The sequence below is a fragment of the Lithobates pipiens genome, unplaced genomic scaffold, assembly GCF_037356315.1.
Source record: "Lithobates pipiens isolate NorthernLeopardFrog02 unplaced genomic scaffold, aLitPip1_a1.2 Scaffold_3, whole genome shotgun sequence".
Classification (NCBI taxonomy): domain Eukaryota; kingdom Metazoa; phylum Chordata; class Amphibia; order Anura; family Ranidae; genus Lithobates; species Lithobates pipiens.
The window spans coordinates 104,451,310-104,477,142 of NW_027507790.1; the positions used below are offsets into that span (position 1 = coordinate 104,451,310).

Sequence of the window (25,833 nt, forward strand, 5' to 3'; positions counted from 1 at the left end):
CATTTTAGTCCAAATATCTGAGGACTTTTTGACCCCAGATCTCATATTTAAGAGGACCTGTCATGTGTTTTTCTATTACAAGGGATGTTTACATTCTTTGTAATAGGAATAAAAGTGACTAATTTTTTTTTTAAAAAACAGTAAAAAAATAAATAAAATCAATTAAAATAAATAAGAAAAAAATGTTTTTTAAAGCACCCCGTCCCGACGAGTTCATGTGCAGAAGCGAACGCATACATGAGTAGCGCCCGCACATGAAAACGGGGGTCAAACCACACATGTGAGGAATCGCAGCAATCGTTAGAGCGAGAGCAATAATTCTAGCTCTAGACCTCCTCTGTAACTCAAAACATGCAACCTGTAGAATTTTTTAAACGACGCCTATGGAGATTTAAAAAAAAAAGTATTGCAATGACAGCCATTTTATTCTCTATGGTGTTAGAAAAAAATATATAATTTTTGGGGGTTCTAAGTAATTTTCTAGCAAAAAAAAAAAACTGTTTTAAACTTGTAAACACCAAAATCTCAAAACAATTTACAAAAGTTGATTGCTAAGATATCCTTTTACTTCTTATAGCAATGCACCAAGTATCCATGCAATTCCAGTTCTTTTGTGGGGTTCATTAGCCTGATGGCTATTTGAATTTCCTCTTCTGAGAAAGACTCTGAACAGTAGTATACAGTAGGTCCCTGGGTTACAAACAAGATAGGGACTGTAGGTTTGTTGTTAAGTTGAATCTGTTTGTAATTTGGAACAGGTAAGTTTTTTAAGTGTAGCTCCAGTCCCAAAATGTACGTTTAAGCTTTTTGGATAATATAGGGCAGGGTTATCACCCCTGTAACATTTTTTTTTTGCTGTCTGTGCCCTTGTTCAGAAGATTTCACCTCACTTTCTGTCCCAATGCCATTTGAATTTTGAAAATTTGGGGTTATTAGGGAAAGAAGAATTGGTGATAAAGCATCAGTGAAGACACCCTTTTCCCATATTAACTCTTACAGGAGAGAATTTCCCTTCCTAGGGGTAGATTTCCTCTCACTTCCTGTTGTCTCTCTCCATTTGTAAGCAGGAGTCATTTGTAAGTTGGATGTTTAAAAATAGAGGACCACCTGTATATACTATACAGCCTGCCCTATACACTCTGCGTAAAATTGGGTCTTAGGTGTTGGTGGTACCAGAACACTGTAAGCCCTCACAGTTACTCTTGGTGGACGCTGAAACTGACCCTTCTGCGAAATATTATATCAAGAATTGTAATTACATGCCCCTGTTAAACAGAGGCAGAAAAATTGGGTCTTAGGCAGTGATGGTGGTGGCACAACACTGTAACCTCTCACAGATACTCTTGTTGGGAGTAGGAACGGGCCCTGCTGTGAAATATTAGATCAAAAATTATAATTACAGTGCAGCCGTAGTGCAGTTGCTTCTACTTTTCTGGTGGTGTACACAGTACACAATACAGTGTAGTGTGGTGTTGCAAAACAAAATATACATCATGTCCATAAGGCCACCAAGAAGAGGCAGATGCTCACAGCAGGCCACTAAAAGAGGGCAAGCAGGCTCTGTGTCTACAGTCAGCAGTGCTGGTCATGGACATGGTGCATCCTCTGCCGGTGGCCATGGGGCACAGTTGTCCTTTTTTTCTGCTGCTGGCCGTGTTATTGAGCCAGAACATGCAGAAGAGTTGGTGGAGTGGATAACAAAGCTGTCCACATCCTCCTCATCCTCTGTCACCCATTCTCACAGTAGTTTCCCTTCCTATGCAGCTGCCAAAGCATCCTATTCCACTGGCTCCCTCCTTATCCACAGTCACTCCTTCCATAGCCAAACCGTCATGCATGGAGGAGTCCCCCAAACTATTCGACCACAGTGTTGGGTACATGCTGCTGGATGCGCAGAGATTTGAAGGCTCCGATGTTGGTTCCCAGGTTGAGGAAGGGAGTAACGTGAGCCTAGAGAGAGGGGGTGCCCAAGAAGGCCAAGAGACTGGCAGTCATGTTCCCCCAGCTGCAGCATAGTGCCAAGTTTACTCCAGTGACCAGGAGGGAGGGAATGGTGGGGTCACTGACTCTACTTGGGTGCCTGATAGAATAGAGGAGGAGGAGTAGGCACAACTCCAACAAGGCAGGATGTCCTCTAGGGGGCAGCTTAAGGGCAGCCTCCCTACTGCATCATACCACAGAGCTCGGCAGGTGCAGGGTGCTGCTGACTCCCCAAGAGAATATACACCACCGCTTAAAAGGCAGGTCATGGGAACTTAGAGATAATTGCTCCAGGGGAAGGGATCCAGATGCAAGCCACAACATGCAGATAATGTGGATAATGACACAACTCTGGATGGCCGCACTCCAAAGCTAAAACTATGCTTTATTCAAATAATATTTAGGACACAGCAAATGACATCACAGCAAAAGATGTTAACTTCTGACGTGTTTTGCACTAAAGCTAGTGCTTACTCATAGCTGGTTAACATGGTGGCAGACAACAAATATATAGAGTGTTGCAATATGACAGTAGGCAGGGCCAGGCGATGAATCAATCAAACAAAAGAAACATCACCTGGTGCCTGTCCTACCTGAACCTCTTAATCCTAATACAAGACAATGAAAGCTCTCAGTGTAAGTCCAATGTGAACTACAGTGCATTGCAAACAAACACAAAAGCAAAACCTCCGGCCACATCCCAGCAGGGAGGGATCGGGGAGGACACATATATAATAAAAGTTTATATATATATATATATATATATATATATATATATATATATATATGAAATACACTGCAGCTAACAGAATCACCTGCCTGCCAAAAGTATAGTAGAAACAGTGAGTACACCAAGAACGGACCGCAGTGAGATCTAGCTAAACTGTATGCAGTGTATATATATATATATATATACATGTATATATATATATATATTTTTTTTTTTGTGCCTTTTGCACAGTGTGCACCTAAAGCTTTACCTGAATACAATTGCCGGCATTCTCATACAAATACAGGCAGAGAGCTGCAGTATTTTGTTTTAGTGTCCTTTGTACAGTGTGCACCTAAAGCTTTGCCTGAATACAATTGCCGGCGTCCTCATACAAATACAGCTAAACTATTTTGTTTTAGTGTCCTTTGCACAGTGTGCACTTAAAGCTTTGCCTGAATACAATTGCCGACATTCTCATACAAATACAGACAGGGAGCTGCAGTATTTTGTTTTAGTGTCCTTTGCACAGTGTGCACCGAAAGCTTTACCTGAATACAATTGCCGGTGTTCTCAAACAAATACAGGCAAGGAGATGCAGTATTTTGTTTTAGTGTCCTTTGCACAGTGAGCGCCTAAAGCTTTACCTGAATACAATTGCCGGCATTTTCATACAAATACAGGCAGGGAACTGCAGTATTTTGTTTTAGTGTCCTTTGCACAGTGTGCACCTAAAGCTTCACCTGAATACAATTGCCAGAGTTCTCATACAAATACAGGCAGGGAGCTGCAGTATTTTGTTTTAGTGTCCTTTCAACAGTGTGCACCTAAAGCTTTACCTGAATACAATTGCCGGCGTTCTCATACAAATACAGCTGAACTATTTTGTCTTAGTGTCCTTTGCACAGTGTGCACCTAAAGATTTACCTGAATACAACTGCTGGTGTTCTCATACAAATACAGGCAGGGCGCTGCAGTCTTTTGTTTTAGTGTCCTTTGCATAGTGTGCACCTAAAGCTTTACCTGAATACAATTGCCGGTGTTCTCATACAAATACAGGCAGGGAGCTGCAGTATTTTGTTTTAGTGTCCTTTGCACAGTATGCACCTAAAGCTTTACCTGAATACAATTGCTGGCGTCCTCATACAAATACAACTGAACTATTTTGTTTCAGTGTCCTTTGCACAGTGTGCACCTAAAGATTTACCTTAATACAACTGCTGGTGTTCTCATACAAATACAGGCAGGCAGCTGTAGTATTTTGTTTTAGTGTCCTATGCACAGTGTGCACCTAAAGCCTACCTGAATACAATTGCCGGTGTTCTCATACTAATAATACTACAGGTAGTCACTTGATTCTGCTAGCTGCAGTATAATCAGTATATATATATATATATATATATATATATATATATATACGTCCCAGCTTTGTTCAGCTACATCTCCCTGCAGGCCATTAGTATGTCTTTTTTTTCAGCAGCTGGCAATGTTGAGCCGCAACATGCTGAAGACTTGGTAGAGTGGATGACCAAGCCATCCTCATCCTCCTCATCCTCTCTCACCCTGCAGGCCATTAGTATGTCTGGAAGGCCAACAAGGAGAGGCAGACAGTCATGAGCCAATAAAAGAGGGCAAGCAGGCTCTGTGTCTAGAGGCAACAGTGCTGGTCGTGGACATGGTGCATCCTCAGCACATGGCCATGGGACACACTTGTCCTTTTTTTTCGGCAGCTGGCAATGTTGAGCCGCAACATGCCGAAGACTTGGTAGACTGGATGACCAAGCCGTCCTCATCCTCCTCATCCTCTCTCACCCAGGCTCAGGGTACTTTGTCTGGCAAAGCAGCTGCCAATGCTGCCTCTTCCCTCGGCTCAATGGTATCAGTCACTCCTTCCCTAGCCCCACCATGTCCTCCTCCTGAGTCCCCCTGAACTGTTTGACCATAGTGTTGGGTACATTCTCCAGGAGGATGCCCAGAGTTTTGAAGGATCTGATGATGGTACCCAGCTAGAGGAAGGCAGTAACATTAGCCCTGAGAGAGGGGGTGCCCAAGAAGGACAGCAATCTGGTAGTAATGTTCCCCCAGCTGCAGCATAGTGCCAGGTTTGCTCCAGTGATGAGGAGGATGGGCATGATGAGGTCACTGACTCCACGTGGGTGCCTGATAGGAGAGAGGAGAAGGCACATCTCCAACGAGGCAGGATGCCCACCAGGGGCCAGCTTAAGGGCAGCACACCGACTGCATCACACCGCAGAGTTACGCGTGTGAAGGGCCCTGCTGTCTCTGTACATTATTCCAAAAGTTCTTTGGTGTGGGCCTTTTTTGAGGCGAGTGCATGAGATTGCACAGCTGCTTTTGCAACATATGTCTCAAGCGTGTCTCGCGTGACCAAAACATCAGCCGATGAAGCAAGAACAAAGCGGATCTCTCCTTGCTCCTCATCAGCTGGGATCCCCAACCCCACTATACCTACAGTCCTCTCTGAAACCTGGACTGAGAGGAATGAAGGTGTAGAATTAGGTTTGTCACAGCCAAGTACTTGCGGGTAATCTGCTTTCGGTACACTGACATCAGATTGTACCAGGCAAATTTCCCTGCCCCAGCTGCTGCACCTCCAAAAGAAGTTCACTCCCAGCCATCCACATGACCAGCGGTTGAATGCTAGCTTGGCTAAACTGCTAGCGCTTCAACTGCTGCCTTTTCAGTTGGTAGCCTCTGCCCCCTTCTGTGAGTTTGTGGAATGTGCGGTTCCTCAGTGGCAGGTTCCCAAACTCCACTTTTTCGCATGGAAGGCGATCCCAGCTCTCTACCGGCATGTGGAAGGCAATGTCTTGGCCTCGCTGGACAGGGCGGTCAATGGTAAGGTGCATATTACTGCTGACTCATGGTCCAGCAGGCATGGACAGGGACATTACCTACCTTTCACAGTGCATTGGGTGACTCTGCTGGCAGCTGGGAAGGATGCAGGACAAGGTGCAGTAGTGTTGGAGGCTGTTCCGCCACCACGCCTCAAAAATTGTACTACTGATGATTCTGACATACCTCTCTCCTCCACCCCCTCCTCTTCTTATTCCTCCATGGCCTCTTCCTGTGCTTTGTCCTCTGAACCAGCAGTGTTCCGTAGGCGTTCAAGAGGCTACGCAAATACGCAGGCAAAAAGATGCCATGCAGTGCTTATGCTGGTGTGCTTGGGGGACAGGAGCCACACCGGGGCAGAGATTCTGTCAGCTCTTCAGGGGCAGGCTGAGAGGCGGTTGATGCCACGCCAACTTAAGCCAGAAATGGTGATTTGTGACAATGGCACCAACCTCCTCTCTGCCCTCCGACAGGGACAACTGACCCATGTGCCCTGCTTAGCTCACTTTCATCATATAATGCCAGTGCTCGGCTGGCTGACCTTAAAGAGGAATTTAACCTGCCCAAGAACCGCCTAATCTGTGACATGCCCACCAGGTGGAACTCAACATTGCCCATGTGCGACTATGGCACCAGGACAGTCAGGGGAGCTTGTTTTTTTCCCCACGCCAATGGGCCGTGATCAGGGATGCATGCACTGTCCTGTCACCATTTGAGGAGGCCACGAGGATGGTGATCAGTGACAGTGCATGCATCAGTGACACTGTCCCTCTTGACCACCTGTTGGAGCACACGCTGCATGGAATAATGGAGAGGGCAATTGAGGCAGAACAGAGGCAGGAAGAGAAGGACTTTCTTACCTCTCAAAGCCCCCTTTATCCAGACAGTGTTCCTGCTGGCCTGCCGATCACACAGGAAGAGGAGGAGGATTGTGTCAGCATGGAGGTAGAGCCTAGCACTCAGCATCAGCAGCAGTCTTTTAGGGAGGCTGGGAGGAGGTGGCTGCGGAACATGTCGTCCTTCGTGACCCAGAGGACTCAGGATCAGAGAGGCCATGCAGCTTAGGTTAGCTGTACAAAATGCCTCAGCTAATCTACACTGCATGGCCTCCCTGATCCTGCAAAGCCTGCAGAAGGATCCTCGGATCAAGGAGAGGGATCATTACTGGCTGGCAACCCTCCTTGATCCACGTTACAAGGGTAAGATTGCTAACCTTATCTTGTTGTCGCAGAGAGGGAGCCGAGGATGAAACATCTTCGGGAGACCTTGCAGAAAGGTCTGTGCAACACATTCCCAGACTGGGAGGTTACAAATTCCTGGTCCTGGACAACGTGTTGCTGAGGCTTTGGTCAGTCACAAAAGGAGTGATGGAGAAGGTGGCCGTCTGACCGATGCGTTCAGGCAAGTTTTTAGTCCGCAGCCCCAAGGTATGATCGGTTCCAGCAACCATCGCCAGCGTCTGATTTACTTGGTGCAGGAATACCTAGGGGCAAGATCAGACTTGGACACTTTTCCCACCAAAAATCCTCTGGGTTACTGGGTCTTGAGGATGGATCACTGGCCAGAGCTTGCACAGTATGTAATTGAGCTACTGGCCTGTCCTGCATCCAGCATTCTTTTGGAACGCACATTCAGTGCTGCTGGAGGCTTTGTAGCTGATCACAGGGTGCGCCTGTCCACCGGCTCGGTTGATCGACTGATCTTTATAAAAATGAATCAGTCTTGGATCACCACAAGCTACCAAGCACCTGATGCTGATGTCGCCAAATAATTTTTAAATATCAGATCCCTTCAAGACTGCATATGCTGATGCTGAGTGACTATCCAGTTATGCTGAGTAGGGATGAGCTTCGAGTTCGAGTCAAACTCGTGTTCAAATGATAAAAACAGTGTAGCGCTTCAATAATAATAAGTGTAATCAACACAAATTATAAAAATAGCAAAACAAAAATCGCACAAAACCAAATGCCTGGAAATAAAAGTCCAACATAAGGCACTCATTCCACTATGTTGATGGCATAGGAGTGGCCAAACCGTCACATGGAAGGAAAATGGTGTACTGGACGAATATGTTCATGCAGGTAGACTTGATTGTAAACATCAGTGAATAGTAGATAAATACTTCTTACCGGAACAGTTGGACTCACACAGTCATATGACGGCTGAGTCTGGAAGGCTTGGGGTCACAGTCAAGGACCAAGGAGTGTGAGGAGAGAGGTCAGTTGAGCTGGTGGAGGAGCTCCAGGCGGTTGTAGGCTCAAAGATGGATCCTTTCAGATGGAACATCAAAGGTCGAAGTAATCAAGCTCAAACGCAGCCCGTTGGACCAATACTCCAGCCTCCCCCGAATGGGGAGGGGGGTGTTTGTAAAGTTTTAAACCAAAACCATGGAGAAAAGGGAAAAGAAAAAAAGGCTCCACATGGTGCGGGTCAAACGATATAAAAACGTTGGTTTATTGAAGTCAAAAGGTAATAAATGACTTAGTGATCACATAAAAAAACGAAATGAACTTAAAAGCAATGTGGGGTACCAACAGCTCGCCCGACGCGTTTCGACATATGTGTCTTCAACTGGGGCATGTGTTCGACTTGAACATTGCCTGTTCGTCAAATTTTAAAAAAAATTGCCGTGGGGGTCCCCCTAAAAATCCATACCAGACCCTTTATCCGAGCACGCAACCTGGCAGACCGCAGGAAAAGAGGGAGGGAGAGAGCACCCCCCTCCTGAACCATACCAGGCCACATGCCCTCAACATTGGGAGGATGCTTTGGGGTCCCCCCCTCAAAGTACCTTGTCCCCATGTTGATGAGGACAAGGGCCTCATCCCCACAACCCTGGCCGGTGGTTGTGGGGGTCTGTGGGTGGGAGGCTTATCAGAATCTGGAAGCCTTCTTTAACAAGGGGACCCCCAGATCCCACCCACCCCTGTTTGAAATGGTAAGGGCCTACCATTTCACAAAGAAAGTGTAAAGAATAGTTAAATAAGACAAACACACTTTTGAAAAATTCCTTTATTAAATATAAAAAAAAGATTTCAGTGGTGGTAATCCACTCTTGCTATCCAGCGACGGATAATCATCTCTCCGGGGTCCAGCGATGGCTGATCTGATCCAGGTGATCTCTCCCTCCAGTCCAGCGCAGCGCAGTCCATCCATGCATCCTCTGTCTCCACTGTCGGAGACACTGCGGGGATCCTGGAGGCCTGACGTTTCTTATATGAGGAGGGCGGAGCCACCGTCACCTGACCCCACCCCCCTCTGATGCTAGTGGGGGAAGCCAGGCTTCCCCAATGACGTATGGGTGACCCTGCCCCCTCTGATGTAATGCAGGTTTCCGTTACATCAGAGGGGGGCGGGGTCACCCATATGGGTGGCCCCGCCCTCCTCATATAAGAAATGTCAGGCCGCCAGGATCCCTGCAGTGTTTCCAACAGTGGAGACAGAGGATGCATGGATGGACTGCGCTGCACTGGACTGGAGGGAGAGATCACCCATCGCTGGATCAGATCAGCCATTGCTGATCATCCGTCGCTGAATAGCAAGACTGGATTACCACCGCTGGAATCTTTTTTTTATTTTTAATAAAGGAATTTTTCAAAAGTGTGTTTGTCTTATTTAACAATTTTTTACACTTTCTTTGTGAAATGGTAGGGGTACTTTTGTACCCCCTTACCATTTCAAACAGGGGGGGGCAGGATCTGGGGGTCCCTTGTTAAAGGGGGCTTCCATATTATGATATGCCCCCCCCCGCAGACCCCCACAACCACCGGCCACACATTTTTTTTTTTATCAATGACTTTCAATGAGTGTTCTCTGTATTACGGGAGCCGACAATTCATTATAGCCACAAGTGATTTTAAATTACTTTTTTTTCTGCAGAAATGACACTTTGTGCAGGGACAGTTCTAACCACCAGAAACATGCGCCCCTTCATAGGCATAATATAGATAACCCCCAGGTATGAAATTTGAAGGAATATTACACTTTTATTGTTTCACTTTAATCATTATTAAAATCACTGCTCCCGAAAAAACTGCAGTTTTTAAAACTTTTTTTGCATTGATACATGTCCCTTGGGGCAGGACCCAGGTCCCCAAACACTTTTTAGGACAGTAACTTGCATATCAGCCTCTAAAATTAGCACTTTAGATTTTGAATGTTCGAGTCCCATAGACTTTAGTAGGGTTCTAAAGTTCACAAGAAGTTTAGGTCTGTTCGCAGGTTCTGGTGCCATCCGAACTGGGGGTGTTCGGCTCATCCTTAATGCTGAGTGACTTTCCTCTTCCTCCTCAATGATCATGTGGATAGCTTGTAAGAACATAGGCGCCACCACCACTGGCTAAGGCCCAATTTTTCAGCCCGTGTAATTACAATTTTTTGTGCAATATTTTTCAGGAGGGTTCTTGCTGTGCTCAGCTACAATATTTGTGAGGGGTTGCAGTGTTATGGCACCAGCATCAGTTTCCCTAAGGCCCAATTTTTCAGCCCCTGTTTAACAGGGGCGTGTAATTACAATTTTTGATGCAATACTATGCAGCAGGGCTCATTCCAGCTCTCCAACTAGAGTATCTGTGAGGGGTTGCAGTGTTGTGGCACCAGCACCAGTGCCTATGACCCAATTTTTCAGCCTCTGTTTAACAGGGGCATGTAATTACAATTTTTGATACAATACTTTGCAGCAGGGGTCATTCCTGCGCTCCAACTAGAGTTTCTGTGATGTGCTGCAGTGTTGTAGTACCAGTGCCTAAGGCCCAATTTTTCTGCACCTGTTCAACAGGGACATGTAATTACAATTCTTGATATAATATTTCACAGCAGGGCCCATTCCTGCACCCACCAAGAGTAACTGTGAGGGCTTAAAGTGTTGTGGCACCAGCACCACCACCACCAAAGGCCCATTTTTTCTACCACTGTTCAACAATAGCATGTAATTACAGTTCTTGATATAATAGTTCACAGCAGGGCATTCCAGCGCCCACCAAGAGTAACTGTTAGGGCTTACAGTGTTGTGGCAACACCAACACCTTAGGCCCAAATTTCTGCAGAGCATATAGGGCAGGCCCCTACTTTCAAAATCCAACTTACAAACGACTCCTACTTGTAAACTAAAGTGTTTGATATGGGAAAAACGTGTCTCCTCTCCACTGATGCTTTATCACTAATCCTTGTTTCACTAAAAACCCCAAATTTTCTAAAAACATTTGTCAGTGGGACAGAAAGTGAGGTGAATTCTTCTGAAGAGGTGCAAAGACAGCAAAACAAATGTTACAGGGGTGATAACCGTTCCCAATATTTTCCAAAAAGCTTATAAAATTTATTTTTTGGCTGGAGCTACATTTACCAGTTCAAAATGACAAACATATTCTACTTAATAACAAACCTACAGTGCCTGTCTTGTTTGCACCGCCTGTATACTGCTGTTCAGAGTATATAGGGCCCGGGAGCCCCACGCGGGGTTCCCCTTAATATCCATACAAGACCCAAAGGGCCTGGTAATGGACTGGGGGGTACCCATTCCATTTTTCTCACAGATTTTCATCCATATTGCCAGGACCAGACATTACATTAAAGCCGCAAGCAGTTTTAAATTACTTTTATTCCTTTAAAAATGTCATTTTGTGCAGGGACTGTTCTAAGCACGGGAACCAAGCGCCACTTTACAGACATACTATAGACACCCACCAGGTACGATATTTAAAGGAATATTTCACTTCTTTTCACTTTAAGCATCAATAAAATCACTGCTCCTGAAAAAACTTCAGTTTTTCAAACTTTTTTTGCATTGATACATGTCCCCTGGGGCAGGACACAGGTCTCCAAACCCTTTTTAGGACAATAACTTGCATATTAGCCTTTAAAATGAGCACCTTTAATTTAGAATGTTTGAGTCCAATAGACTTTAACGGGGTTCTAAAGTTTGCCCGAACTTTGGGGCCACTCGCAGGTTCTGGTGCGAACTAAACCGGGGGGGGGGGGGGTTTCAGCTCATCCCTACTAGAATGCAGTGGCTATATATGTAGGAGACTTTGTATATATTTTATCCACTGCAGATCACTGAATCACCTGTTTGCCTGAAAGTATATTTGAAAACATACACCAGGAATGGCCTGCAGTCAGATATAGGCTTGGCTAGACTGGAATACAGTGGAGACATATATATATGTAGGAGACTGTATATATATTTTATGCACTGGAGCTCACAGAATCACCTGCCTATATATATATATATATATATATATATATATATATATATATATATATATATATATATTTATATATACTAGACTGACTGAATATATATATATATATATATATATATATAGGCAGGTGATTCAGTGAGCTCCATATATATATATATACTAGACTGACTGAATATATATATATATATATATATATATATATATATATATATGTAGCGGCGGCTCCCAAAGAACATGTGCTATGCGGTTTTTCCAAAGTTAAAGTTGCCTAAACTGCAGTTTTGTTTGGGTATAATTGTCTAAATTAGACTTCAGAATCAGTCTGTCAGTCTGACTGGACCTAGAGATGTTCAGCCTGGTCACAGGGGGCACTGTCTCTTTTGGCAGGCATGGAACTATGGTCTGGTTGGGTGCTTAAGTTACTCTCTCTCTCGGAGCCCTACCAGTGGTACTCTCGCTGTGATTTCTGGGAGAGGGTACTTAAGATGCAGACGTCACGTGGTTCAGGGTTTTCGGTCCAGAATGATGTACTGACTTCATGGTCCTGGTCCTCCTGACCAGCCCCCAGGAAGGCTATGGCCTGGGGTGTGGATCCGCCTGACTTTTATGTCTCGGGGCTGGCTAGTCTGAGACAAGGAAACTAAAAGAAGGATTCTGAGGTGGTTGGGTGCTGTCTCCAGTTCGGGAGAGACTCGGTGACTTCAAGCATTCAAGGGGAAGACTCTTCAGAAGAACACCATGTGTGGTTGGTTTCTTAGCAAGAGCCTGGAAGCGCTGAAGTAACCTAGAGAATCCGGTCTTGTGGATATCGCCAAGCTGGCTGAAAGATCCAGGTATCCTACAAGTGTTTCAAGTTTAGTTTTCCTACGTGTTCTACAACACTGTCTGTGGCAGAGACATTATCTTGTAGGTTCTACAACAACGTCTGTGGCAGAAACGTGTTCCTAAAGTAAGCACATTCTTGGCTGCTAGGCCTTGTGAGAGAAGGACTGTCCAAACTGAGTGATCATCCAGTTGCGAATGGCTATTCCCTGGATGCAGTCAAAGTAAGCAGGTTCTTCAGCAAATTTGACTTTGACATTAAGAGTACTTGAATTCCTTTTCCAACCCTCTGATCCCAGTTCAAGAGACTGTTTCATTGTCTACGTTTTTGCAAATAAAATCCATTCAAGTGGATCTTTTGTCAGTCTTTAAGTTACTGGGCCATCTACCACGGGAACCCCTAGATGTACAACGAGGAGAATGGGAGGTAACGGTAAGCCCAAATCTAACCAGCAGCCCCTTCGGGGGTTAGTGCCCACACATGAAATACACTGCAGTTAACTGAATCACCTGCCTGCCAGAAGTGTAGTAGAAAAAGTCAGTACACAAGGAACGGACTGCAGTGAGATCTAGCTAAACTGTATATAATATATATATATATATATATATATATATATATATATATATATATATATATATATATATATATATATATATATATATGTAGGAAAAATACAGGACAACTGTTCCGATTCAATAATTTCCTTTTTGCTTCAATATCTTGTATCAAGCATAACAACAGCAACAGCCACTGTACAGTTACGAGGGAAGACGCTCTTTCTCAGGCTTTCTCTGGCATTGTGGCATTGTCTATCAGACAATGGCAGAGAAAGCCTGAGGAAGAGCGTCTTTGCTCGTAACTGTAGAGTGGCTGTTGCTGTTGTTATGCTTGATACAAGATATTGAAGTAAAAGGAAATTATTGTGTCGGAACAGTTGTCCTGTCTTTTTCCTGAATGATTACTGGTGGATGATTGGAAGTTCCACCTGATGCTGTTCTGAACACCCAAACGGATCAACATGAGAGTAACCTTCCCAAGGTTTGATATATATATATATATATATATATATATATATATATATATACTAACTAAATCACCTGCCTGCCTGAAAGTTTATTTGAAAACGTACACCAGGAATGGCCTGCAGTCATATATAGGCTTGGCTAGACTAGAATGCAGTGGATATATATGTAGGAGACTATATATATATTTTATGCACTGCAGATCACTGATCACCTTCCTGCCAAAAGTATAGTAGAAACAGTGAGTACACCAGGAATGGACCACAGTGAGATCTAGCTAAACTGTATACGGTGGAGATATACATATATATATATATATATATATATATATATATATATATATATATATATATATATAAAACTGACTGTATATATATATATATATATGAAATACACTGCAGCTAACTGAATCACCTGCCTGCCAGAAGTATAGTAGAAACAGTGCACCACCAGGAACGGACTGCAGTGAGATCTAGCTAAACTATATGCAGTGGCTATATATATATATATATATATATATATATATATATATATATATATATATACTAGACTTACTGTATATACATGAAATGACACTCTATCGCCATCCACGCCGGCAACAAGACACTACACACACAAGGCCGACGTGCAGTCAGCCTTATTTAGTGTGGGCGTGGACTTAGTCCCCCTGAGTCATGATTGGCGAAAGGCACCCTGCCTTTCGCCAATTATGGCTCTCTTATCTGAGGGCGCTGTGATTGGCCAAAGCATGCAGGTCATGGTGCATGCTCTGGCCAATCATTATACAGCCATGCACTGAGCTCCCGCAGTGCATTATGGGCCATTATGTGCAGCTCAAATTTAGCGCAAACGACCAATAATGTTCGGTTTTCCGAAAACGGGTAAACAGCCAATGTTCGACCTAAACAGGAAGCTCATCCCTAGAGGGCACCTTGTGCAAAAAACAAGTGAACGAAGGCGTGAAACCCTTATCTGAGAGTGAAGCCTGGTTTGCCAGGCCTTTAACAATAATGGTGGCCCTAGATCGGATTCTGCATCCCCTATGAATGAGTAAGAGATACATAGTACCCCTACTCCTCGATCAAAAAATTGTGAAAAGTAAATAAGTACACACAGTTGTTGACAGGTCTTTTAATTTAAAAAAAACATCAATCACATTGTCAAGTGGTCAATGTCAATCACAATAAAAGATGCCCACCAAGCACCCTCCGCTCCTTAACCACTTGCTGACCAGCCGCCGCAGTTGTACTGCGGCAGATTGGCTCGGCTGGGCGAAACAACGTTATGTAACATCGCCTTGCCCTGTGGCTACTAGAGGGGTGCGTGTACCCCCTGCTCACCCACGGAGCCGATGCAAGTGCCCGACAGATCACCACTGGGCTCCTGCGATCGCTCGGGGCACACGGAGAACTGGCATCTGTGTGTGTAAACACACCGTTCCTGGTTCTTTGAGGGGAGAAGTGACAGATCGTCTGTTCATACAGAGTATGAGCAGCGATCTATTTCTTCCCCTACACAGTCCCCTCCCCTCTTCAGTTAGAACACACTCTAGGGAACACATTAACCCCTTGATCACCCCCTAGTGTTAACCCCTTCCCTGCCAGTGACATTTTTAGAGTAATCAATGCATTTTTATAGCACTGATCGCTGTAAAAATGCCAATGGTCCCAAAAATGTGTCAAAATTGTGCGACGTGTCCACCATAATGTCGCAGTCCTGATAAAAATCGCAGATCGCCACCATTTCTAGTAAAAAAAAAATGAATAATAAAAATGCTATAAATCTATCCCCTATTTTGTAGACGCTATAACTTTTGCACAAACCTATCAAGAGGGAGGCAGTGAAGTCCAAATATTGTTTACCTGACCTTTTATCTTAAACATTATACATGGATTGTTTAACAGAACTATGGATCTCTTGTATATCAAATTTAAGCAGTTTCATTATTATTCTCTCTGTCTAAACAGATACCAAAAAAGTAAACCTTTCAATCTCTTAATGGTATTAGAAAGTATTCCAATATAGCAACATACATTAAAAACGTTAAAAATCTCTTAAAACTCTAACATGCACATCCTGACACTTCCTTGTTGTGTTTATAGCTGGTTCTCCTCTGACATATTTCTATTTGAAAGAAACAGTAATACACTTATAGGAAGAGGCAATAGCTGGGAGGTATAGGCCATCTCTACACTGCCAGGAAATGTTGAAATTTGTATAACAGAGTATTCCATAATTTGGGCACATCAGTTGCTCAAGAAGACATCTAAAAGCATTGCTAGGTGCTTATCTGCTGCAGTGCTCACTCATAGGAGCACATATGTAAGAAACCACAGCATACATCATAATAAACATGTAATTTAACAAGTATGATCAAAACCAGAATTCCTTTGCAGCGCTGAGTGGAGTATCTCCAACTTTACTAATTAATCCAATTAAGCCCACAGGCAGAAAGATTAGGCTCGGGGGGCCTGTTTGGGCTTCCTGCTTCCGACTACTCTGAGAACTCAGTACCTAAACTTGAATCTGAGTAATTAGATAATTAGAATCGTGTCAACTCTATTAATCAACTAGAAAATATTGCCACTCTATCAGCTACCATCCACCTCAGCCCTCAAAGTGATACCACCTGATGTGATGAGGGATCTGCAAGAAAAGAACCGACAAGGCAAACTGCCATTAAAACAAAGGGCTGAACAATGACTAAATATCTACACATAAAATAAGCCACTGGGACCTTTGGCACATGGCCACCAAGAGCTGTGGTAATAAAAAACAAAACAAAAAAACCCATAAAAAATAAAAAGCCCAAGGGAGCATGTTTTCCAGAGGAATATCATAACCCTCCAATCATGATGCCTACGGTGTTTAGGACACAGAGCATTGCTTTGTAGTGTGCTGACCTTTTTACATAACAAGCAATGCATTTACAGGTATGTTTTACATTACAGTTTTAGTTGATTTCCATGCTGTTGTGTAAACATACCCCCTGTACAGAGATTACAATTTTCCAGACTATTTATTCTTGGAATTTCCTCAATAAAATGTATGAAACCAAAAATATCCAGTAGATCAGTAGTCAATGCTGATAAGACAGAAAATATAGGCTGTTGATATTAAAGAGAATTACTGACACCTATTTTATTTTTTAAGAAATGAGTGTCAAAAGTAGGGCATGGAACAAAACAAAACAAAAAAAAGGGGGAAATCCAGCTAATGAAGTAAAGAGCATTTTGAAATCATCATAGTTGGCAGAGAGCAATGGAATAAGTTACATGGTCTTATCTTACTCTTCAGTGATGCTTTCCAGGCATGTTTCACATGTGCAAGTGTGTCATTTGTAAGGAAACGGCTAAAAATGCATGTGTCTAGACTTGCAGGATCCACATATGTATGGTTATTACTGAAGATTATCAAATAGTAAGGAAAAATATGAGCAATATTAAAGTATCAAAAGTTGATTGATGTCTAAATGCAGCTGAATTGTTGTTGTAGTTGTTGCTGCTGTTGATAAGTAGGGATGAGCCATTAAAGTCTATGGGACACTAACATGAAAAATCAAAAGTGCTAATTTTAAAGGATTATATGCAAGTTATTGTCATAAAAAAGTGTATGGGGACATAGGTCCTGCCCTGGGGGACATGTATCAATGCAAAAAAAAAAATTAAAAAATGGCCGTGATTTTAATAATGTTTAAAGTGAAACAATAAAAATGAAATATTCCTTTAAATATCGTCCCTCCTTAGTATGCCTGTAAAGTAGCACATTTTTCCCATGTTTAAAACAGTACCACAGCAATATGACATTTCTAAAGGAAAAAAAGTAATTTAAAACTGCTCGTGGTTATAATGTATTGTCGGATCACGGCAATACAGATAAAAATCATTGAAAAAAATGGCATGGGTTCCCCCCCAGTCCATTACCAGGCCCTTTGGGCCTAGTATGAATATTAAGGGAAAACCTCACCAAAAAAAAAGAAATGGCATAGGGATCCCCCAAAATCCATACCAAACCCTTATCTGAGCACGCAACACGTCAGGCCGCAGGAAAAGGGGGGGTGAGAGAGCACTCCCCCTCCTGAACCATACCAGGCCACATGCCCTCAACATGGGGAGGATGCAAAACACGTTGATGGGGACAAGGGCCTCATCCCCACAAACCTTGCCCAGTGGTTGTGGGGATCTGCGGGTGGGGGGCTTATCGGAATCTGGAAGTCCTCTTTAACAAGCTGTTTTGTGGGGGACCCCAAAGCATCCTCCCCATGTTGAGGGCATGTGGCCTGGTATGGTTCAGAAGGGGGGGTGCTCTCTGGCCCCCCTTTTCCTGCAGCCTGCCAGGTTGCATGCTCGGATAAAGGTCTGGTATGGATTTTGCGGGGGGCCCTACGCCATTTTTTTTATTTTGCCACAGGATTCCCCTTAAAATCTATACCAGACCTAAAGGGCCTTGTATGACATTTGGAGGGACCCCTACACCATTTTTTTTGTTGGTGCAGGGTTCCCGTTAATATCCATACCAGACCTGAAAGGCCTGGTATGGATTTTTGGGGGACCCTCACACATTTGTTTTTACATTTTGGTGAGGAGTTCCCATTAACCTTCCTAGCGGCTCAGGCTGGGATTTCAGTATCACGAGCGGTAACCCCGAGCCAGACTCTGGATCGCATCGCTGGATACAGGGAGGATACAGGGAGAAGTTACTTACCTTGTCCCCTGGATCCAGCGATGTCCTCCACGCTGTGTGATCGAGCTGTCCTCCGCTCGATTCACACAGTGCCCGAATGCCACCGAGCTCCATTCCCTGCGACGTTACGGTACATGGGAGCGGAGATCGGCGCCAAATTCAAAAAAGTAACAACACACAAAACACACACAGTACTGTAATCTTACAGATTACAGTACTGTATAAAAAAATTACACACCCCCTTTATCCCTAGTGGACTGTCCAGGGCCCTGCATGCACTTTTATATTATACATTTTTTTCTGCCTGCAATTTGGAGATTGTCCATAGCAACCAAAAACTTTCCTTTATGTCAAAAGGGATTTTAGACCAACTAAAAACAGCGATAATAAATTAAAATCACTTTCAGAATTGAGCGATAGCGATTTCTGGGGAGATTCGTCATCAAACACTAAATCTAATGACAGTGACAATTCTGCAATTGAGAAAATTTCAGTGTTTTTGGATTTTATTACATTATTGAATAATTTTTATTATTATTTATTATCATTATTTATTATATTATAAACTTTATCATACCCAGGATGTCTGCTAGACTCTGGTTTGAACAGATTTAAGAGAGTTATTCCCTAAGAATTGCAGGCCTACAATATAAAACGCCAAATTTCCATGCAAAATAATTGTACCGCTTTCAGCACCTAAAATCAAAACTAATCATACCGCCAAGGAGGTTAATATTCATACCAGACCCAAAGGGCCTGGTAATGGACTGCTGTTTTTTTCAATGATTTTTATCTGTATTGCCGGTAACGACAATACATTACAGCCGCAACCTGTTTTAAAATGTGGTGTTGTTCTAAACACGGGAAACACAGTGCTACTTTACAGGCATACTAAAGATACCGCCCCCCTCCCCCGACACAATATTTAAAGGAATTTTTAATTTTTTTGTTTCACTTTAAGCATTATTAAAATCACTGCTCCTGAAAAAACATCAGTTTTTATAACTTTTTTTGCATTGAGACATGTCCCCTGGGGCAGGACCCAGGTCCCCATGCTGTTTTTTTCAATGATTTTCATCCATATTGCCGAAATCTGACAATACATTACAGCCACAAGCAGTTTTAAATGAGGTTTTTTCCTTCATTTCATTTTGCTGCAGTATTGTTCTAAACAAGGGTAAGATGGACTACTTTACAGGAATACTAAGGACACCCCCCGGTCATGATATTTAAAGGAATATTTCATTTTTATTGTTTCACTTTAACAATTATTAAAATCACTGCTTCTGAAAAAACTGACTTTTTAAAAAAAAAATTTGCATTGATACATGTTCCCTGGGGCAGGACCCGGGTCCCCATACACTTTTTATGGCAATAACTTGCATATAAGCCTTTAAAATTAGCACTTTTGATTTTTCATGTTCGTGTCCCATAGACTTTAACGGTGTTCGCTTGTTTGTACAAATTTTTTGCCTGTTTGCATGTTTTGGTGCGAACCGAACCGGGAGGTGTTCGGCTCATCACTATTGATCAGTTAAAATGTTTTCTGCATTGAAACTTGAAATGCAAGCAAACCGCTAAATATACTTTTGATACACACATGTGATCTTTGTACCTGCCAGGGGACGTGTAACTTAACCCATCTATTCCTTGGATTTATAAAGCCCCACCAGCCAGCAGGGTCAGGCTAGTAACCTGACTTTTTATTACTTCAGTTATACTGTGCCCCAAATTCACCAATCTGTCCCTAGTCTGTGACTGAACAGTAAAAGTGCAACAATGCATTGATGAGCTCCCCCTTTCCACCTGCTGATACGTCCCTTGTCATCACATGTACATATAGCACACCTGACTGAATCCTAGGTCTATCCTTCCCTCTCCCAGTCTAAATGTTCCCTAAAAATCTCTGGAAAAGACCCTGGGCCATATCCTTTCATATAAATTCCATTACCATATTACTTCCCTCACCCTCCTGCTTCTCCTAACCTCTGGAGATATATCCCCAAGCCCTGGGTCATTTAACTGTACCCCATGCACCTCTCTGGCAGCAGCCGCATTCAACACAATTTAGTTCTCATTTCTATTCTTCCCAAGACCAGACTCCCTTTCTCTTGTGCCCTTTGCAACTCCCGCTCTGTCTGCAACAAACTCACCTCTCTCCATGACCTCCTTATCGCCAACTCATTTTACCTACTCGCCATTACCGAAACCTGCCCCACTAACCCGACACTGTATCTTCTGCTGCCCTATCCCATGGTGATCTTACCTGGACTCACTCCCCCAGATCCAGTGGACGTAAGGGAGGAGGTGTCAGAATCTTTCTAGCCCACATAGCACCTTTCAGGTACTTCAGCCACCTCCCTCTCTGTTACTCTCCTCTTTTGAAGCACACTGCATTTGTCTTTTCACTCCAGTTTCTCTAAGGATAACTGTGATCTACAGCCCCCCTGGACCAGTATCTACCTATCTTGATGACTTCTCTGCCAGGCTACCCTACTTTATTTCTTCTGAAATCCCCACAATCATTGTCCGGGACTAAAACATCCCTATTAATACTAACACTCCTGCCACTTCCAAACTTCTCAGCCTATCCTCCTACTTTGACCTGAAGCAGTGGATATATGCTCCTACTCACTCCAAAGGCAATACCCTTGACCTCGTTGTCTCCCACCTTTGTACTCCATGCAACCTCTCTAACTATCAATTCCCTCTCTCTAAACACAACCTTATTAGTTTCACTCTCCCTCTCCTCCCCCTCCTTTCCCTCCAACTGCCTAAAAGTTACCCGCAGAAACCTACGTCATCTCAACCCTTCTCTTCTCTACTCTGCTATCAACAACCTCTATGACAAAATCGCATCCCTATCCTGCACCAACCTAGCCTACTTCTGTCTACAACGCTTCACTTCTAGCCTCACGGGACTCACTGGCCCCCTTCACTGCACAAAGAATCAGGCCCTGACCCCTTCAACCATGGCAAACAGATGATACCAGAAGTCTGAAAAAACATAATCGTGCTTATGAGCACCTGTGGCCTAAGACTATGTTTTAGAGAGATTTTAACCAATATAAATCTGCTTTCCAAAAATACAATTCCAGCCTCCTCCCTGCCAAGTAGACCTATCTTATCACTCTCATTAACAACTTATCATCACGTCAATGTCAACTCTTCTCTACCTTCAAGTCTCTATTTTGTCCTCCACCGCCTCCACCCACCAACTCCCTCACTGCCCAGGAGATTGTTAAACACTTAAAATAGAAGATTGATACAATTCGCGAGGAGAGCTCTACTGTTACCATACCTTCCATGCTTTACACTTCATGCCAACAGGCACAATAATTACTTCCCTATTTCAACCCCACCACTACCAACGAGGTTGATAAACTACTTGCTAATGTCCACCTTACCACCTGCCCTCTGGATCCTGTTCCCACACAAATGCTAAATTCACCCTCTGGCTCTATGCTACACTCTCTAACCCACATCTTCAATCTCTCCCTCTCTTCTGGCATCTTCCCCAACTCTCTAAAACATGCACTTGTCAGACCCATACTTAAAAAGCCCTCACTGGACCCATCGAATCTTAAAAACCTATGCCCCATATTCTTGCTCCCCTTCTTATCCAAATTCCTTGAACGTCTGGTCTACAACTGACTGAGCATCCACATTGCTGATAATAGCTTTCTTGATTTCCTTCAGTCTGGATTTCGTCCTCAACACTCCACAGAAACTGCTCTCCTAAAAATAACAAACGATCTACTAAAGGCCAAAACCAATCAACACTATTCTGTACTCCTACTCCTGGACCTCTCTGCTGCCTTTGATATGGTTGACCACCCCCTCCTCCTCAAAAAACTCCACGACTTTGGTCTCTGTGACTGTACTCTTCGCTGGTTCTCTTCCTACTTATCCAACCGCAGCTCTACTTCCTCCTCTCCTCTTACTTTCTCAGTTAAGGTCCCCCAAGCTTCTGTTTTTGGACCTCTCCTATTTTCAATCTACACCTCCTCCCTGGGTCAGCTGATAGCCTCCCATGGCTTCCAATACCACCTCTACGCTGATGACACACAAATCTATTTCTCTACCCCTCAGCTCACTCCCTCTGTCTTCTCACGTATCGCTAATTTACTATCAGATATATCACTCTGGATTTCACACTACTTCCTCAAACTCAATCTATCCAAAACCGAACTTCTAATTTTCGCTCCCCCATGATCTCTCTGTCAAAACTGAGCACAACTATAAGCCCATCCCCACATGTCAAGGTTCTAGGTGTAGTCTTGGACTCTTAACTCTCCTTTAAGCACCACGTCCAATCACTGTCCAAATCCTGCCGCCTCAACCTCCACATCATCTTCAAAATATGCCCCTTTCTAACCAATGACACAACAAAGCTCTTAATTAGCTTGCTGGTCATCTCTCGCCTCAACTACTACAACCCTTCTCATTGGCTCATAGTCTATCACTTCTTCAATCCATCATGAATGCTGCTGACAGACTCTTCCACCTTAACAATCGCTCTGTCTCTGCTACCCCTCTATGTCAATACCTCCACTGGCTTCCGCTTGGCCAAAGAATTAAATTCAAAATACTAACAACTATGTACAAAGCCATCCACAATTTAGCCCCCAGCTACATCACTAGTCTAGTCTTTAAATACTCTATCTCTTCATTCCTCTCAAGACCTCTTGCTCTCTAGCTCTTTCGTCACCTCCTTCCATGCTCGCCTCCAGGACTTTTCCAAAGCCTCTCCAATCCTATGAAATGCCCTACCCCAATCTGTCCGCTTATCTCCTACTCTATTAGCTTTTAGACAATCCCTGAAAACCCTTCTCTTCAGAGAAGACTACCCTACCCACACCTAACAACTGTTTTTTTTTTTTTTCTCCATCAGCTCACCCCCCACAGTTATTACCTTTTGTTTCCACTTGATCATGCCTTCTATATTGTAAGCTCTAACGAGCAGGGCCCTCTGATCCCTCCTGTATTGATTTGTATTGTAAGAGTACTGTCTACCCTCATGTTGTAAAGTGCTGTGCAAACTGTTGGCGCTATATAAATCCTGTATTATAATAATAATATGGGATTACAAGAGGCTCATATCTAGTCAAATTCAAGTACTAGTTGCATTTAATATCTACCTTTCTGCATAAAGAGTCACTTATTGAAAAATGCCCTATGCCATTTCTAAATCCCATTAGATAACTTTAAACTAATCAGTTTTAAAAATATTCTTTAACTGCTTGCCGACCAGCCAAAGTCATTATACTGCGGCAGGTTGGCATGGATGCGCAAACCGCCAGGAGCTATGGCGCAATGCCGGAGCCAATGCCCGTGACCGGCAGCTGCATTCTTCAATGGCGACCCGTGATCGCACCTCAGAGAGGGATCTGTCAATGTACACAGACAGATCCCCGTTCTGTCAGGGAAGTAGAGAGAGATCTGCTGTTTCTAGTGATCAGGAACAGCTATCTCTCTGTACTCCCAGTCAGTACACTGCCACCACAGTTAGAAACACCTCCCTAGGGAACATTTAACCCCTTGATTGCCCTCTAGTGTTAACCCCTTACCTGCCAGTGACATTTATACAGTAATCAGAGGCTATTTATAGCACTGATCACTGTAAAAATGTCAATGGTGCCAAAAAAGTGTCAGATCTGTCCTCCCTAATGTCGCAGTCCTGCTAAAAATTGCTGATTGATGCCATTACTAGTAAAAAAAAAAAAAATTATAAAAATGCCATAAATATATCCCCTATTTTGTACACGCTATAACTTTTGTGAAAACCAATCAATATACGCTTATTGCGATTTTTTTACAAAAAATATGTAGAAGAATACATATTGGTCATTATGGGGGTTAATTCTTCCAGGGCTTAATGCACAAATGCATCAAACCAGTTTCAGGCTGGAAATACAGGTAATCCCGACCATCCCTACACTGTTCCTACTTATCAGGAACCTAAGGAACCTTTCCTTTCACTAAGCCCTAGCCAGCATGCCCTGTCTGTCCCTGTCTAGTCATTCTACATACTGTGAGGGAACCAGACTAATGCAGTGATCCCACAATTACTATAGACAATGCTATTGTTTTATTTAATGCAGTAAAATAAATAACAGGTTATGTTTTAAATGTATACATCATTCAAAGGCCAAAAATGTAGCATGAGTAGTATGGATTATGTCATGACACTCCACTGGGTAATATCTAGTTGTCTGTAATATGGTGATGTGGGAACATCTAGATTCTAGGATTTTCAACACCATCCAACAATGTCTCTTTTCAGTTTGCAATTACATATTATCAGTATTATTCATATAGAAATAATTATGTATGCCTTGCCCTATCCTCACAGCAGTCTACATGATACATTACATATTTAGATAGTTAGACCTGATGAGGAAAGGCTGCAAAGCACTAAAGGAGTGTCAACAGGATGCTGTTATATGTAGAAACCCCTGTCCAGTTAGGCTGCAAGGGATCATAGGAAGATGAACCTTAAATTACTCATATATTTTAAACTGTACTTACTAACACCATAGACTTACCAATCCACCACATGTGCTGAAGGAAGCAAATGAGCCACGATGGCGGAGAACAGTACCGCTATAGTAACAGTTCCTGTCAGTATCTCCAGTATTTAGAGACTCCCTCTTCTCCCTCCTTCTTTCCTCCACCACAAATCCCGGAGACAAAAAGTGATTATCCCTCTTCAGTAGTAAATACAATTCCCTCCCAAAGGCAGAGATCTTTATTTTCAGCTTTCCGCTATCATCCACTGATTGCTGTGAAGAACTAGTGGGCCTGTCCTGAGGAGGATATGAAAGTGATGATGGGTCTGACATACTTGGAGGAGATGTATTTTTGTTATTTGTTCCAGAAAACCAAGGAAATGGAGAAAAGTGATAAAACTCATGAGAGTCATGTTCATAATAATTCTCTTCTTCTTGATCCATTTGCTGGTGAAAGAAAGTGGGAGTAGATGAAGAGGATACGGATCGTACCTCTCTCGAACTAACAGCCTGGTTATTTGGTAAAGACAGATCCTCAGTACTGTGGTTTCTATAAAGTTCAGGAATTCCCTGTCCCACAACATTCTTTCCTCCTTGCCGTACTTGTCTCAACTCCTGAGAGCCCCAGACTGTTGGATATACCACCTCTGATTCCTCATCCCATTGGAAGGGCAAGACCAGACCTCAAATATAAAAAAAAAGAACCATGTAATTTAAAAGCCAGAATAAAAGATAAAGATACAATAAGATAAACAGAGAGTCAACAAAAGCATGAATATCTATAAAGATCGTGAGTGCTTAAACCTGTTAATAAAGATCTACTATTTGCTTCCCATAATACAACATAATCTATATAATCAACTATTTCTATTAAAAGTGTTTCATTAAAGTTGACCTATGCTCAAACATTGAAGATTTCATATCATCTAAGAAATATATATATAAAAAAATTAAATTTGTCTAAGCATTCATGTGACTGTCTTTAGGCCCTCCTGTACCTTGACCCTCATAACTGTGGATCTACAGTGTGAGATTATCTATGGCACTG

At 43.1% G+C, this 25,833-nt stretch overlaps 1 protein-coding gene across 1 annotated transcript in view; it reads right to left on the reverse strand.

Annotated features, from left to right (window-relative positions):
* Window positions 1–25,833, reverse strand: part of ADAMTS19 (ADAM metallopeptidase with thrombospondin type 1 motif 19) — a 354,949-nt gene that overhangs the window by 319,482 nt on the left and 9,634 nt on the right. The window contains exon 3 of the mRNA XM_077463285.1: window positions 24,822–25,468. Within this exon, the coding sequence (XP_077319411.1) occupies window positions 24,822–25,468 (647 nt within the window). The remainder of the gene's footprint in view (window positions 1–24,821; window positions 25,469–25,833) is intronic.